General features: G+C 37.2%; 2 protein-coding genes across 3 annotated transcripts; both read right to left on the reverse strand.

Annotated features, from left to right (window-relative positions):
- Window position 1: 1 nt before the first annotated feature.
- LOC141429628 (uncharacterized) lies at window positions 2-1,742 on the reverse strand. Its single transcript, XM_074090039.1, has one exon. The coding sequence runs from the start codon at window positions 1,346-1,348 to the stop codon at window positions 2-4; it is 1,347 nt and encodes a 448-aa protein (XP_073946140.1). The 5' UTR covers window positions 1,349-1,742.
- Window positions 1,696-16,963, reverse strand: LOC141429630 (protein Flattop). 2 transcript variants are annotated; one of them, XM_074090041.1, is made up of 4 exons: window positions 16,814-16,963; window positions 6,526-6,739; window positions 4,842-4,999; window positions 1,696-1,844 (listed from the first exon to the last, which is right to left on the reverse strand). In XM_074090041.1, exons 1-4 carry the CDS (start codon window positions 16,850-16,852, stop codon window positions 1,779-1,781), a joined length of 477 nt encoding a protein of 158 aa, XP_073946142.1. In that variant the 5' UTR covers window positions 16,853-16,963; the 3' UTR covers window positions 1,696-1,778. The 2 variants fall into 2 exon arrangements, with proteins under 2 accessions (XP_073946142.1, XP_073946143.1); XM_074090042.1 differs by lacking the exon at window positions 16,814-16,963 and adding an exon at window positions 14,458-14,761.
- Window positions 16,964-17,190: the final 227 nt, after the last annotated feature.

The following is a 17,190-nucleotide window of genomic DNA, read 5'->3' on the forward strand; positions in this document are numbered from 1 at the left end:
TTTACTGGTACACGCTAGATATAAGAGGTTTTCTTCTCTGCTCTGGTGGCTTGTTATAAGCATGTTGGTAAACGCTTGCGAGCCTCCAATGCTCAGGGTAGCCAGTGGCATTAGCGTCACGCCAAATACTAAAAGGCGGGGCGAGCGTAGGAATTGTGTAAGACTTCTTCGTATATGGGTGACGCATCTTCGGAATCTTAATGCCTTTCGAATCATGGGATGTACTCCCGCTCTGCACAGAGTTTGGATTACCAGCTTTAAAGGCAAACTTGTAATCTTCCTTTTGCTTTGTTTCATGGGGAATTTTAACTCCGTTGCACGACAAGCAGGTCTTATGTTTTCCGTTGCCGTTAGGCATATTGCTGTCTTTGGTGGTACGTCTGGAGAGCATAGACTCATCCGGTGTGCTCTGGTGTAGCTTACCTTGCGCAAGTGCAGTCTTTTCATATGATTCCAAACTATTACGGTTGCGATTTACGTCGTACTGTTTGTTTTTCTTTTTGTCTTCACTGTTATCATTCCAAGCATCTTTGATGAAGCGTTGTTTGAGTGGTCTATCGTCCTGACTGGACTTTCGGCTTGTCTCGCTTGGTGTACCGCACCCGTGAATACCGTCACATGGCGATTTTTCTGATATTTGAGCAGAATTCCTTCTGCTAGAGGAACTTGATCTGGTATCCCTTGTGTGGCCGTTATGCTGAGGACAATATTGCACCTCACACGAATCCTTTCTTTTAGCTTTAGACATATCTTTTTCAAAATATGGTACCGGATGCCGTCCGATGTCTTGTACGAATCGGTTTTCATTGAAAATGGGATTTGTATGGCCTGTTTTGATAGGTTCCTCCTGATCTTCTTTAGGTGTATGAACCATTGTGAAGACAGCTGGTGCTTTTGAGCCATTCGAGCCGTCAATGTGTTTGGGAAGTCTCGGTTCTTTTTTTGGATCATTCGGCCTAAAGTCCCAGCAAATGGCAAGATCCATTAGTGTCATCGGCTTCTTAGATTGGCCTCCTAAATCAGAAGCGGATGTGAGTGGTCTTTGTTTATCGCCATCCTTTTCAGCGTCAGTTTTCTTTGGATCACATGTTTTTGGCCTATGTACACGCATTTTAGTGCAGCATGTGGGTCCTGAGGCACCATAACCCTTCCAGCCGATTGCGTACGGCTTGACTATTATATCGGAATCCCTGTGCTCTCCTATTTTAGTCATGTTTCTATATCCTAAAGTATCAGGCAAAGGTTGATGTTCCAAGTTTCCAACGTGCATTTTCTTGGCAAATTGAAAGTTTTGCGATACGTTAACAGCGGGCAATTTTGGCGTTTCACTTTTAACTGCAAATTTCATAGTCTGCTGCTTGTCATCTTTTGCATTGTCATCGACTTTTTTCCAGAACTTGTCTACTTTATCTTCTTGCGGCCCGTGGATTTGTTCAACAGCGTCTTTGACTAAAAGCTCGTAATTGTCGTGTCTTTTATCAGGATCTGTTAATGTGCCCGGTACATAAGGGCCGTTGCCGTCTTGATCCACTGGTTCAAGAGTCTTGTTCAGGTCTAGTGGATCGTCATCTTTGAGGTCGGTTGCGCCTGTGTTATTATTTTCTTCAGTATAATTTTCATTGATATCCTTTTTTGAATCCTTTACGCACAGACATGTAAGAATTGTAACAAAGTAAGTCAGCAAATAAATAACAATTCTTAAAATGTATTTTATTAAAAATGAATTAAAAATCAAATCTGACAATATTAATGTGCACTTGAATTGTAATCTGCAACTTCTATAAATCTAGCTGGTAAACTATTTTTGTTTTGGGTCGGTGCTTGTGGATGGGGCATTCCTTTGGCTGCAAAAAAAAGCAAACGTGCATTAGACCTTACGTGATATTATCTACTTCTACTTTAAAACGTCTACACTACTGGCGACCTAATATTATATTTTGTAAGGTACAGCCGAGTTCATAAACTTGTGAGCAAAAATTTGATCAAAAATATCGTCCCCCTCGCACAATGACCTATTTTACGAACGCAAAATGACCTTAAACGCGAAATGCCCTAAACGCGAAATGCCCTCAACGCAAAATATCCTAATTAATTCTAGCACATTTTAGTAATACTCTCATAATAGCTACTACTGTACAGTCAGTTACGGCAAGTCGGATTATTTTAATTTTGGAAAAAGATTCTAGCTTAATATTAGGCTTTAAAATGTTTAGGATCAAAAGGCACATGGCGAAAATAGACTACCGAAGTTCCGCGGCTGATTTTACCGCTACCTGAATCTACTGCAATTAACCGACGTAATTTCGGCATAATGTGTCGTCAGTAATTCAATTACCATTGCAGGCGTAATCACACACCGAATTTCAGTCATTGTTTATTTAAACTTTTTACCTCCTTGTTCGTAAAACTTAGCAAGCCTGTATCAAGTTCTATCTCTTTCTTACAACCACAAATGTCGAAGAGGCGAAAAAAGACAAACGATTATCAACGGCATGATGCTTATGGCCGCCTTTACACCTGTGAGTTTTACTTACGTAAGTCAGTTACGTAAGCGACTAACGCAAAATTTTCAAGTGTACTTATTTACTGTAATTTCTTACTACTTACGTAAATTGGAAAATTACTAGTCTAAACGTATTTGAGTTTGCTTATGGAAGCGTCTCACAGCTTATCGAAGTAAACTGATAAGTTGAGAAGTAAGAATACAGCCATAAGTTATCACTAGTTCTTCATCATTTCCAATTCCGACGAGGAGGACAACATGACGGAGCAAACCGCCTGCAGCACGGGCCGGGGAGTAGGGACTTGTCCGTTCCTTTCGCGGGCCGCAGTTTTGTATTGGATAGTACTTATGCGTTTAGGACATTTTACGATTGTAGGACAATTACGTTTAGGGTATTTTGTAGTACATTATACGTGTAGGTCGTTTTAAGTTTAGGGTATTTTGCGTTTGGGGCATTTTGCGTTGAGGATATTTTCTTTAGGACAATCTGCGTCTAATCCAAATATCTGAACACGACTCTATTATTTATTAACGGCGTAGAAGCGTGTTTAGATATTTTCAACAGACTTCTTAAAAAAGGAGGAGGTGCTCAATTCGTCTGTATGTTTTTCCTATAACGATTTTGTCATTTTTAACACCAAGTAGGTATTTACATTCAGAAAGTATCATTTGGTGAACTGGACCTAATAAAGAAGACCGTAGGTACCTGTATTCTGTTATAAAATAATATAACTATGCCGTGTTTGAGCTTAATGGAATCGTTGTGGGATGCACTTTGGCTACAAATCACTAAAAACTAAAAAAAAATGTAACAAAAACTGAAACCAACTTCAAAAATCTTGAAAATATTTTTCTGCTAAGTAGTTTGAAGTATGTGCCTCAGCACGAGCCAGCGTAGTACATGATTAGCAATAAGGTCTGTTCAGCAATTTTCGAGCACGTAGTCAGTTCCTATGCTTATGATGTCGATACTACTAATTTTTGCAATTATTTATGGTTATTATAAAAAGGGCTACTAGTGACCTTGCTTAGTGTATTTTTAAACGGCATGTTTCCATAGAGAAACCATACAACTTGCGTGCGTATCGCGTTTGTATCGATAGCGCTTTTAAAAAACTCTGTGTGCAAAGGCCCTAAAGCAATAGGTACCGTCTAAGGAGATTACGAGAAATCGGGCATTTAGCCAAGTTTCTATAACGAAAAATTAAAAAGTACATAAGCCTTAAGCAGATAAGATTGAGGATTTATTTGTTGTTTATCAATCAGGTGTGCATGACTGAAACATTTAATAATAACAGATTAAGATTAGCATAAAAAACTAATATAGATAGACTAGGTAAGTAAGTAGTTAAGTTAGGTATGTATGACTTTTTCCTAGATATAAAACGGAACCGATTTTTTAAACTAACCAAATTTGTCAAAGTGATTGAAATTCTGTTTGGAAACGTGAGAAAAACAATTCGAGTAGATATGTGATTTGTTGATAAGATATCTTCTCAGACATTAATCAGATTATTCCGTAATCAACCTCATTATTAATGACATGAGTTTATCAGCCGCTTTAAGGTAAGAGTTTAGTTACCAAAAAATGTTTTAGGGATCCGATCTCTCATTTGAAAGCCAAATAATGGTTTTTTTGGGCTAGTAGTGGTCGCATGACAAATTGTAGACGTAGTAAAAAAGCAGCTAACAAAAGTACTTCACTAAACAAACTGCAAATAGACAACTAAACCTGTGCGGAGTGTTGTCCATGATTTCCGTTAACTTTGACAGATTATGGCTCAGTTGATTGATAGAAACTACCTGATAAAATAAATTTTTGATCAATAACTTTACAGTCATTATTAAAGGTCAAATTGTCAAATTCTCAAATTTAACAAGTGACATTGACGTGATATAAAAGCGATGCTAAATATGTATGAATACAATAGTTACGACGTAAGTATAAAAAAAGGCCATAAACTAATATCCTTTATACACTGTTTTACTGCTACTGTTTAATGATTAATTTTCTTAATTCTTGATTACCTTTTAAACAGTGGGTAAGAGTTAGGCCACTAGAATCTTGGAGCAATTGACTTCATTAAACCTGTTCTATGTTCCCTTGAAGTTAACGAAAATCATAAAGAACACGTTGGACAATAATAGGTAATCACGTCACGACACAATCTGTACCTACGGACTTGAAGAAGCACCAGGCTGGCAATAAAAGTTAGGTACATCAAAAACAAAATAACATCGTCTGTCAACCTTTTTGAAAAGAGAACACGTTTCGCGCGAAAATTCTTTTTGACAGCGTAACTAGTCGTAATGGCGGCGTCTGGCATCCGCGGCTCACCTTGAACGTCTCATCGGGCTCAGGTGGCTTCTTGGCGTCCTTCTTGCTGCGTTTCCCGGGGCGCATGCGCGCTGCCGCCACTGCTTTAGGCCTCTGTACGCGGAGATTCAGCCAATCTGTGAATCTGCCGACCGGTGGCTCTCGCGCTAATTCTTCCGCTGGAGAATCAAAACGAATTGTATTTTTACTCGTGGATTTATTATTATAAACTTTACGTTATGATTTGACTTCAAGTAAAAAAAAACAAGCAGGAGGAAGTGGTAGATATTGGCATTTAACTACCCCTCATGTAGGTATCTCATACCTTTAAACGAGCAATTCTTGTGTACCTACCTATACAATATTCAATCAGAATCTCGAAAACAGCTCCAACGATTTTGGTGAAATTTGGTATGTACCTAAGGGTTTTCGAGAATGAAAAATCGATCTACCTTGGTTTTATCTCTGGGAAAATGCTTGTTACTGAGTCTTAGCCCGAGCGAAGCTCGGTTGCCCAGGTACTTTATTACTAACAAGTATTTACAGCAAACGAGTACTCTAGGCTATTTTATTTCATCATCCCATCGATCTAATTGTTCTCTATATACTAGGTACCTACCAGTAAAAACGCAATGTAAATACTTTTCATCACACTTGCTCGTAAACAGTGTTGTAACATGCAGGCTACCTTGGGCGGCGGGGAGCTGGATCTGTCAAGAGCACAGCCAGCGGTATCGGCAATTTTTGAAAAAATATTAGTTTTCTCTTACAAATATACAATTTTACTCGCAAATGTGACTCGCAATTGTATGTCGCACGGGCGGTACTCGAAATACGAACATCGACTCATTAAAGCCCTGTCTTCTAATAGACTCTCGTTCGTAATTCCTTATTTACCGCCCTTAAGATACAATGTACTATAATAGTTACGATACAATACAACAGACGACCATATCATACACGTGCAGCATCGATACCTATCTCACAAAAGCTATCGGCAGAGTAGATATTTACGAAACGCATACCTACGTCATCAACTTGTAATGGCATTTATGTATCAAAAACAACAGGGTAACGTATGCCTCGCGTGCAGTCATCACAACCCGTATTAATGTACCAGCAATCGACCTTAACCTCAATACATTACATTGATACAAAGCGACGCGTGCACCTTAGACTGTATTTGAACACAACCGCCAAACTACACTGAAACACGATACCCTCTCACAGAGTAGGAAGCATTTTGCGTGCCAATGAATAAAGGTACTACGTTTTAAAACAAATGACGTCTTTTATGACTTCAGCCAGGGACGATACGTTGTTATTAAATTTTGGGTCTCCAGCAAAAATAGAACCTGACGTTATTATTGATAGTCTTGAAAGTAGTTCAAACCTTTCTTCGCGAGGGCAAGTAATTTCTGATTGAACTAGTTCATATATTATGAATGACGTATGAACACGCAAGAGAATCGGAGCAAATTCTTTTGTAATTAATCTGACGCTGACAAATCGAGTTTTAATTTTAGAAGGCCTTCGTTCTTACTTAATTAGTACCCGGCTTACGCTTCAAAAGGAATCTTCGGACTAAATTTGGGCTTAGTTACTAGTGTTGGTTGCTTGTTGGTAAGTAAATCATTTAGTGAAGTTAAACGATTTTATGAGCAGGTAGGTATTTAAATAGAAATGCAGAGAAGTTCTTACTCACCGACTTTCCTAGTGATCTTCCGTGGCAAGTCCCAAGTGCCAGTATAATGTCCGAAGCACCTAGAGGTGCCTCGCGGCGCGCCCGGCAAGAAGTGTCCATTCTCGTCGCATATGGGCTTCGAATTAGGTCGCATCTCCATCGGGCGGGCTCTGGTTGGCGCCCATCGTGGGACCTGCCAGTTGCCGAGGCGCTTCGGCGTGGACTCCCTGTTGAACTGAATGTGAGTGGTTAGTGAGTATTTCTCCTATCACTCTTCACACCTCCCTTTCGCTCGTATCACCTCACACTTCGATTCATATGTGAGTGTGTATGTTTGGTATGTTTGTTACTCCTTTACGCTAAAACTAATGTGGAACCTTTTCAAAGGAAAAGTCATTACGATTTTCCTTGTTAATTAACGCGATGTCACTATGACGTTTAGTGTGAAATGGTACCTACCTACAACTAGAGGAACCGTTACGTCCAGGTACTGGTAAGGTCTGCCTTAAGTCGGAATATTAATTATTTAGCTTAGCAACAATTATTCTTGGTTGAGTTAACATGGTAGTTACCACATTTTGACACACACAGAAATCATCCACCGTGGGAATGAAATTAAAACATAACTAGCTATTCTGATGTTTCTGATGATTTTATGCTCAGAAATAATAATTCTTGTTTTTGATTACTCGATGACGAAAGCCACGTGTCTAGTCTACTTATGGCGAGAGAGCACGTGTCTGTGGTGTAAAACACGTGCCGTAGACGGACACATTGTCACTGGGGACACACAATTATTATTAATATATATAATTCCCGTGTAAATTCATAAGTCTACATTTTTTTTTTATTCGACTGGATGGCAAACGAGCAAATGGGTCTCCTGATGATAAGAGATCACTACCGCCCATAGACACCTGCAACACCAGGGGGATTGCAGATGCGTTGCCAACCGCGTTGCGTTGCGTTGTTTCTGCATAGAAAGTTCAAATGCGAACGAAGAACTTTGAACATTTCATAAACACCGGCCATTGGTAACTTATTAGGTACTGAGTATTTTTGAGCCTGTTGAACTTAAAACTTGTTTTTTTCTTTTTAGTTCTTATTAAAAGTTTTTTAGAGCAGGGTTTTTTGTAAGCATATCGACGGGTCTCTGACTCAACTATGGTATATGAAATTTTAAGAAATTCGAATAACCACTTCTGAATCATAGATACACATCCCGTCGTTATGACGTATCATTATTTATATAATCATTGCATCTAGGACAATGTCTGTTTACCGATGTGCTCTTCTATTACCGAACATGTGACTGCCATTCAGGACTGTGTCGTGCGCTGGTGGTGACGAATAAATTAGATAGAACTAGACAATAACAAAAGGCGATCACGCGTGGCGAGCAGGTGTCACCGCGCGTCATAACCCGCCTCACGAAGGGTTGCAAATTGCTACCCCATACATCACGCCTCCATTTGCGTAAATTATAAATGCCCGCAATAATTTAGAATTATTTAAACAGTGTTTATGCTTGACAAGTTAATCCTTGTGTTAGTTGCTGCATAGGATATCCAAGGCAAATTTTTCATCTAAATACAAAAAGGATTCAATTCAATGAGTGCCATCGCGTACGAATTCGCCGCTAGAGGCGCTAGTGTAGCGTGAGGTCCCATAGAGCTTATGGGAACGGAACAATACCAGTACCGCTCTGCTTTCAGAGCATGACATGAGTGCGTATGAGCTAACTTTGGGGGCGGCAGACGTGAGCTTGCCTTCGAAATCCAAAAGCTTAATGGTTACTTGACCTGAAATGTATATAATTTCAGAACTAAATTATTATTATTTTAAGATTTATGACGGTGGAAGCATTCTACACTTCCACTGAACGTAGATATAGTTAGTGTTTAGTTTTGTAACTAAGGGACCCCATACATCCCTGTATTTTTTTTTGTAAGTTTTTCTTTAATTGTATACTGTATTTTTTACGATTTTTTTTATTTGTAACTATACCTATTATTATGAAAAAATGGCTTTCTGCCAAGTTTCTTGGGGCGCATTCTTTTTGGCAATGATGGTCTTTCCAAAAGCGCTGGTAGTTTAAAAATGACGTTTAAAAGTGCCCATTGCGGCCTATTTACTGAATAAGTGATTTGAATTTGAATTTGAAGTCTCCGAAATGTCAAATCTCATAGTTTTTGGGCGAGCTACGCGGGTTTATTTATAATTAGAATATTTTTCCGAACAAAACGGGACTAGCAACACTGTGGTTGCTCGATATTTTTATGGTACGGTTTTAAGGTGTATTAGGTAAATATGATTTTAATCTAAACTTTGTTTTCACGCCCGTAATAACAGACTTCGAAAGCCACACTTAAAAACCTCACGCAACAGTGGCGCCATCTAGAAAGACAAAAAACCATCAAAAAACGATAGCCCTCATTCAGTATTATTTATGCCTATTTTTTTTTAACTTCCGCCAGGTTCATTACATGTGGCTCAAATCGAAAAATGCGCACAACGTTCTTTACTCTCTGGACAAAGACTGAATCCCGCGTAGAGTTCTTTCTCAGGAATGTTCTAATATTGTAAATTATTTGAATAAATTAATTAAAGAAAATAATTTCAAAATAAAATTAGGTAATGTTCCGAAATATTAAACTGTAACTAAATTGTCATTTCTTCATACAATAAAACACTAGGCGAAACTGCAAAATGCGAATTCAAGACACTGAATAACAAAAATGATTAGCCAGTCATCGTATAGCTTAAAACGTCCTACAACTTTTTATGTCACAATGCAAAGTTAAAGATTACATAAAATGGCTACCTAAAAATAGAAATGTTCCTTGCCTTTTCATTTCTCCTTTTCTAAATTACAGAGGCATGCGTCATTCGACGCATAATCGTAATTATTCGTCGCTCGTGCCCCCGTCGCTTTTGTCATCGCTAGGTACAAGCTATATTTAGAGGCTTTGTCAGTAACCAATAAATCTTAGTTCTTTGCGTTTTCGATGTAATAACTTTAACGTAAAGTTTAGGAACATTGATGGATAAGTTTCGCAACTGGTGATCAATTGTATTTCGTGAAATATCAAATTTGTGATATCACAGTTGATGTAGATACTGCCAAATTTCATAGCTTTCATTCGTTATATAAAACTTGTCGATTAATTGGTTGATTGATCTATTGTTACTATCGTACCTGCTACGTAGCGGAATATTTGTATAAATGCATACTATATTACACCTTCTAGTAGCGTCGAGTGAAAATATTCATTAAGCAACTGGTAGTGAGGGTGGTAACGCGTGATTTAGCTATGTTTTCAGATGCAACACCACGCAATCAGTGTACGCAAGATTTGCCAGACTTGACAGCTCCCGTCACGTAAAAAAATTAAGGAACCCAGTAAGAACCAAGTTGTTACGGGTGCCACAGCCACACCCCTGGCACCTAGTAGGTATATTTGAAATTGTTCCTACGGTGACAATTTGCTGATTTATCATCTTCCGATGTATGGTTTTTATATAAAGGGTAAACAAAAACGCCGACCACAGACATTTAATGATGCGAAAACCTAGAACCAATTGCAAAATAATTAATCTGTTCAGTAAATCGATTAATTTATTAATTGAATAGATGAAGGTATTTTTGTCTATTTTATTATTTACAATACTTGATTTAATTCCAAAGACTTATCAAATAGTCACCTGATGGTAAGCGATCACCGCCACCCATGGACACTTACAGCATAATTATGAAAATGAAAATGAAATGAAAAAAATGAAAATGAAAAGATTTATTCGGGACACAAACACAATTAAAAAAGAGAAAAATAATAATAATGTATACTTATATATATGCGCCCGAAATGGTCCCGCCTCAGCATAAAATGCGGACTCCTTTAGTGGAGTCAGCGCTGGTCTTCCGGCGAGACCATAATTAGGACTGCGGGTGCGTTGCCGGCCTAAGGAGGAGGGGGACAAAGGAGGGAGGAAGGGGGAGGAGAGTTGGGCCTCGTTTGTACACTGAAATGACATAGAAGAATGCCAGAGTAATTGCTCTGGCTCTATTTTCTTTTAGTCTAAACAAACTTTTACGATAACCGTCACGATTTTTCTGCTGAAAAACCAAATCTAATATCATAAATAGCATGCCATCGAGATTCTTACAGTGATAACAAACCTTTACTAAATGTACACTTTCAGTTTATTCCAAGACACAACAAAACAAAAACTCAATTTAAATTTGCGTTATCTAAGATTAAACTTTTTGCATACAAATGGTGAACTATTTCAGGTTGTAAAATAGTGTATTTCATCCTGCGAGACACAGGTACCACCTTATAAACAGTAGTCATGGTCATGACATAGTATTAAAATCGACAAGTGTATCGTGTACGCGTGATATAACGAAAAAACCGCACAACTGCTAATTAAAATTGGAAGGAGAGGGTTTCGTACTTTCCTAGACATTAAGGAATAAATGTTTATCTATCCCATATAGTAAATCCTCCATTATGCGATCAAAAACTATAGATAATGACCAGCATTATGACATTGAATTTGATGGATGGCCATTTCGATTTATAAATTATAATAGTACCTACGCGTGCTATAGGTAGCGTGGCGGCGAGCAGCAGGCGTAGTTCGGCGAGCTCGTGGGGCAGACATACAGACCTGCTCGTAGTTCTCGTTGCAATACAGATCATTCTGAATGGTTTGCGGAACACATGATAGAGGATTTCATATATGGATTTAGATAAAATATTGTATGGAACTGTAAGTAATTAATTAGGTCTTAAAAGACGCATGTGACTCTTTTATGAAACTCGGCTACGCACTCGTGTTTTAAGGACCCTTATTATATTACAGTTGCATAAATGGTTTTTTTTGACATTTGACCTTCAAAAACTTACGACGCGGACACGAGATTAAATGTGACTTTTGAGACAACATTGAAGACACCAAAATGAAGCTGTATACGAGTTTCCAGCTTATTATCTCTCATTCCGAAGTGAATCTCCTAATATTACTGCATTAATGGGCCCGTGGTCGAAAGTCCGCACCAACAATGAAAATAATTTTAAAAATTGCTCCTACTACCTATCTTATCCTATTGTACTATGTTCATGTTTGTTTTCGTGTATTATTTTTATGATTAATTTGTGTGTAATTGTGTAAATTTTATTGTATATGTGTGTTTTCTGTATTAGTGAATAAATGACTTCATTTTTCTTTCTTTTCTTTCTTTCTCGTTTAGTTCAGTAGAATTGCTAAAATCAAGTAGTTTCGTCTAAACCACAAACTTGAGTAAACTCCTGAATAACCGCGACTCGGCGTGTAATTTTAAGTGAATAGAGCAATTAATAGGATTTGCTTTGTTTACTAGGCTATTTATTATCTACAATTATAGTTACATTTACGTTTATCACTTAGAAAGAAAACTGCCTGAAAGATACATGTACACATACATATATTTTACCAGCTCATCTGTAACCAATTTAATTGCTCAAAAAATGAGTTATTGCAGAGATTATGGGTTAAAAAAATCTATCGATAACATTTCTGGGTATACCTCTTATTATCAATTACGTGCTGAATACTGTGTACTGTGCGTAGTCACGACACACCGCCCCTTGCCTTCCGGCACATAAATCACGCACGCTCTTTATGTCGACCCACGACATAAACTATCTCAAGGCAATACTTCGCGCTACATTTTATAAGACGTATTTTCGTTGACAAACTTGCCGATGGATCCATCAGCCTAGACACAAATTGGAACCGAACATGTGAATAGTATAAAACAGCCACAAATAGATTTTACGTATTGCACTCAAAGTAAAGCGTGTTTACTGTTTATTGTTTATGATTCTGTTTTTTATCGACAGAAGAATAGCCCAAAACAATTGTTCGGAAAAAGGAGAGCTATTAACTAAAGACCAGTAGTGTGAGATGTCAAACACGGATTAGAATTGTATACAATGCCGTGAAAAATTGCCGGGTCGCAAACAAGTGTCCACCCCTCTTAACAATCTGCCATTGTCGACTGCACTACCGTGTTTGGAACTTTATTAAGCTCAAAATAAAACTCATATTGTTATGTGCAAATGTACAGGATATTTACGATGTAATTGGATGTATCTAAGTTGGATTAAGGAAATACAATTTGTCGTAAAAAACGTTCATGGGGTGCGAGTGTAATGGTTGCAGGTGCGCGTTGGATGGTTAAAAATGTATTAGATTAACTGTGTATTGACTTGGACAGTGAGTTTTATCTTGTATCAAGGCCCACGCTATAAATTGCATATTGTACTACCGTAAAACGAGGCTACTTTGCCCCCCCACTGGGTAACTATGCTCCAGTTCTGTATTTTGTTTAAATGTCTTGCAGGTCGAAGACCCGGTACCCGATACACTTCCCAATAAAGTGACAACACTGAACTTCAATTTTTACTTCGATATTTTCTTTTCTTTTCCTGTCAGACGCCGTACAGTGATAATACAGAGTGCAATGATAATGATGGGGTAAAAATACACCAAACGCCTCCTAGTATGAATTATGAATGAAATCAAATTCAGTAGCATAGTTACCCAAACGCCGGCTAACATTTCTCCTAAATTAAAGTTTTAATATATATATTAAAACACATTATGACGTATTTTAAGCAAGCCAGCATGATTGTAGGGGTGATCTGATCGGCATAATAATTTTTAAAATATAACAAAGATTACGAAATTTGGAGCAAAAATCGGTACTATCTGTTTGTCAACTTGAACTGATTTAGATGATTGGTATAGAGATATTTTCAGATCCTGGGAAAATAGCATAGTTCCTGTGGAAGAGCAATAACGGAAGTTTTTGCAGACGGAGTCGAGCGCAATATAATTATAGTTCTAGTAGCTATTCTTTGCATAAAATTGCTCGTCGAATTTAGTGGCGCAAGCGTTCATTAGGCCTACCTACCTTCCTCCATTCCCAAGTTTTTAAGGATTATACAAGTAATCGAAATTAAAATAATTAAATCTATAGGTAGAGTCTTCATCATCAGCACCTAAGCACTATGGACTAACATGAACAATGTTAAGCATAAGTAGTCAAAGAAACTAAATTGCGTACTAGGGTGGACCTTGGTGCTTACCTTTGTGCTACTAGTGTTATATTGGTATCCTATACATCTACCACAAAAAAAAACATTGTGAAATTAATTATGAAAAGGTTCCACCCTGGTACATGATTCAGTTTCCTCGACTTTACCTATGTATACTGACCTACTACCTAAGTACAGTTGAGGGCATAAATATGTACCCATACCCCCTCTAAAATCTAAACCGGTGGGTGGAAAATTTTTAAAAAATTCAGGGTAGTAGTAAGTATATCAAACTTTCAAGGAAAACTATAACGGCTAAGTTTGCTTGAGAATTATTAGTAGTTTATGAGTAAATAGCAGCCTAAGATATAAAATATAACTAAACTTGAAAGATTCCGTAGAAAATACGAAATCCTTAGAAAAATATTACTTAATTTTTTCGTAATGGCTACGGAACCCTATTCTGGGCGTGTCCGACACGCTCTTGGCCGGTTTTTTTAATTAAAGTTTAGTTATTTAGTTATTTTAATTTAATAGTAGTTTTAGTCCTATGGATATTTTGTATTTTGTAATTTTGTACCCTTTCCCTCCGAAACAATTAAATGAGTTTTTATATCATTGACAATATAAAATATGTAAGTACTTATAAGGTAAAGAATAACAACAAGTGGCATAAAAAAATGTAAACTAAAATTTATATTACAGTTATAATATAAAACATAATCACAACACAAGCGCAATACAAGTAACATATATATTACTTGTATTGTGTGTGACACAAGCTTCAAAAGTTTGACCGTATAATCAAACTAAAAATTATTTACTTCACCAGTATTAAAAATAGACTTAATAGGTATGAACTCACCTGGCCACTGTCGAAATTGAAAGACATTTTCTCCTATTTTATAGCACAAATCTTATTTAAAGCTTTAAAACACATACGAAATTCGCAGAGCACCTTTCAGCGCATTCTGAAGTTGTCAAATGAATTGGAACATTTTTAAAACGCGTAGCTTCGACGAGATTGTCTATGTCCAAAGGCTTCATAGTTTTTCCCTGAAATGGGAAGTATATTGGCACAACTGCGTAGTTGCCATGGCGACGAAACTCCTTCCTGCCACGTTCCAGGTTTTCCTGAAGGTTCAATGCCTTTTTCGTTAAAAAGGTACCGGCAGCCAGTGTGTTGGTTTAAAAAATTGGAACGCCTGAAAAAACCGGTTGTTTTTGAAGTTAGAACTTTCAAGTTTTTAAATTTTACTAAAGTTAAGCAGGATTTAATTAATGAAATGATCCATGACTGATTTGATTAGTAACATTTTACATATTTGCTATGAAATGTAAACCGTATTTTGATCTTATTCATGTTGTTCATGCATGATCAATAGTAGACAGCAATATTATTGAAATGTCTTTGCAGTAGTAATGTGTCTTAGTAATATGGACTTTGGTTTAAGTAGATAATGAATATGAAATAAGCTATGAACCATAATAATATTAATCGCGTGTTTTGAACCGATGTCGCAATAAAGAAAATTAGAGTTCGCGACCTTCGCAAAAGTCGTTCGTGTATTGTATTTAGTATAAAACAGTTTATTAGGTATAACATTAATATCGCAATACGAGTTAGCATTAAGCCGCGGATGTCCCCGGCCGGTACATGATTCTTTGCATACAATTATCTTATAAATTGTGAGCGAGAAATCAATTCTGGGCGGTGGTACGGAAATTATTTTGCTGACGATTCTACTTTCGTATTTATGAGTTTTTCAGGACATTTTGCGCAAATGCGGTAGTTTGGGTTGCATTGAATTTTTGTCGTACTATACCTAACGAAGAAAAAGATTTGCTTAAACCTACAAAGAAGTAAATACTTAAGTGGTTTAAAAAAAATTGACACCATAGCTAACCGCGGGCCACGTTAGTTATAAATAGTAAACAAGCGTAATTCGTGAACCTAATTGGTGGAATTGTGGTAAAAGTCAACCAGTCGTGATTCCAAACCCGGGCTCGCATCTCGTGAGCTTAAAAAAAACATGTTTGAAATTACATTTGAATTTTTCCACAAGCTTTACAGTGAAGGAAAACACCGTGAGTGCACAACTTACGAAACAATTCATGGTATGTGTGTAGTTCCCAATCCGCACTGGACCCGTGTAAGCACCAAGCCCTCTCATTTTGAAAAAAGGCCTGTGCACAGTAGTGCATATATAGGTAGGACGATGAGTTATAAATAGTGTTAAGAATTTTTTTCCTCTTTCCGATTTGCGACTGACTATTGACCAAACAACTGTATGGGTAATTTTTCAAATAACAGTGGAGTTTTATTCTGTCAGCCGTTTTGTATGGTTAACATCACATGGTCTTAATGTTTGGACTTCATCCATAAGCTACGCTTCATTGAAAGCGTACCATATGTCCCGTAGCACATCTACGACCTACGACGTAGCAAAGTAATGTATGTTTTGATAAATATAGCATCCCAAATGCCTAATGTTTTGTTTTGGTATTGTGCCTTTTATTTGACGTGTAGTCCTAACTATTCGCATGTATATCAATAAAGTATCAACTCAAAATAATACACCATCTAAATAATACACCCTTTTGGTCTGTGGGGTCCTAGCGCTTCAAAAATCTCGGTAATGGGTCCCGATTGTTGAATTTCAAATTATTTAACAGATTCAATGTTTAAGACTATCGCAGTCATTCTAATTTTATGATTTAAATTCGGGTTTTGTTCCGCTTGCCTTGATTTCCTTGATTTTTCTTGAAAAATCGGGCTTCTCCAAAATCGAAGTACGCGGATCAAAATCCGAATTTAAATCACATAATTTAACAGATTATAGAGATTATTTTATATATTTCGATGAAAATGGGCTAATGATACTCATACAACATACATACAACACAAAATATTTTTTAGTTCCTCCGCCCTATTGAAATATTGTAGCCGCAACTCCTCGTGTACTTCAAAAAGTACAAATCGATTGTAAGAAAACTTTCGAATGTACTTGGTGGAGTATAATTGTTTCAATGAAATATGAATTTTAAAACTTAGTATTCCCGGCTCGGTCTGTAGAACGTAGAACTATGTATGATAAAAAAAACAGGACTATTACGAGGTCACTGTCACTCCGACAGTTATGACGAATGTAATCTACGCCTCGTTTCATAAAACCACACTTGTGTTTTAAGGACTCTTATTACGTAACAGTTGCATATACTACTATTGTACATCTCTGAGGACCACGTTCGAAAAACATAGTCCTCCAGTTGCAGTCAGGTAAAAAGTTGGTGACGTAAACACAATTGTTTTTAACACTAACTTATTAATTTTATTAAGTACACAATGCTTTGGTAAGTTGGTATTTTAGTCCTTCTTCTATTTTCTTCAAAACGGACGGGCTTATTATTCTTTAAATATGGAAACTGAAGGTGACACAGCATTTTTCGTACCTACCTATTAAGTTTTTGATAACACTTATCAATTATTGTAGACACCTGCACAGCTGGAGATATGCTGGTGAGTCACTATAATTGTACACGAGCGAGCCTCGTGAGTAATGTCATCACACTATATTTATAAACCTATGGCCTCTCA

This window comes from Choristoneura fumiferana, chromosome 7, assembly GCF_025370935.1.
Source record: "Choristoneura fumiferana chromosome 7, NRCan_CFum_1, whole genome shotgun sequence".
Taxonomy (NCBI): Eukaryota; Metazoa; Arthropoda; class Insecta; order Lepidoptera; family Tortricidae; genus Choristoneura; species Choristoneura fumiferana.

What these genes read in the sequence shown, in the direction of transcription:
- LOC141429628 (XM_074090039.1), bottom strand. Translation starts at nt 1,348, where the DNA reads ATGAAATTTGCAGTTAAAAGTGAAACGCCAAAATTGCCCGCTGTTAAC.
- LOC141429630 (XM_074090041.1), bottom strand. Translation starts at nt 16,852, where the DNA reads ATGTTTTTCGAACGTGGTCCTCAGAGATGTACAATAGTA. An exon ending in CTCAGAGATGTACAATAGTA is followed by an intron (nt 6,740 to 16,813) that starts GTATATGCAACT and finishes ACTCACATTCAG; the next exon opens with TTCAACAGGGAGTCCACGCC. An exon ending in GAAGATCACTAGGAAAGTCG is followed by an intron (nt 5,000 to 6,525) that starts GTGAGTAAGAAC and finishes TTGATTCTCCAG; the next exon opens with CGGAAGAATTAGCGCGAGAG.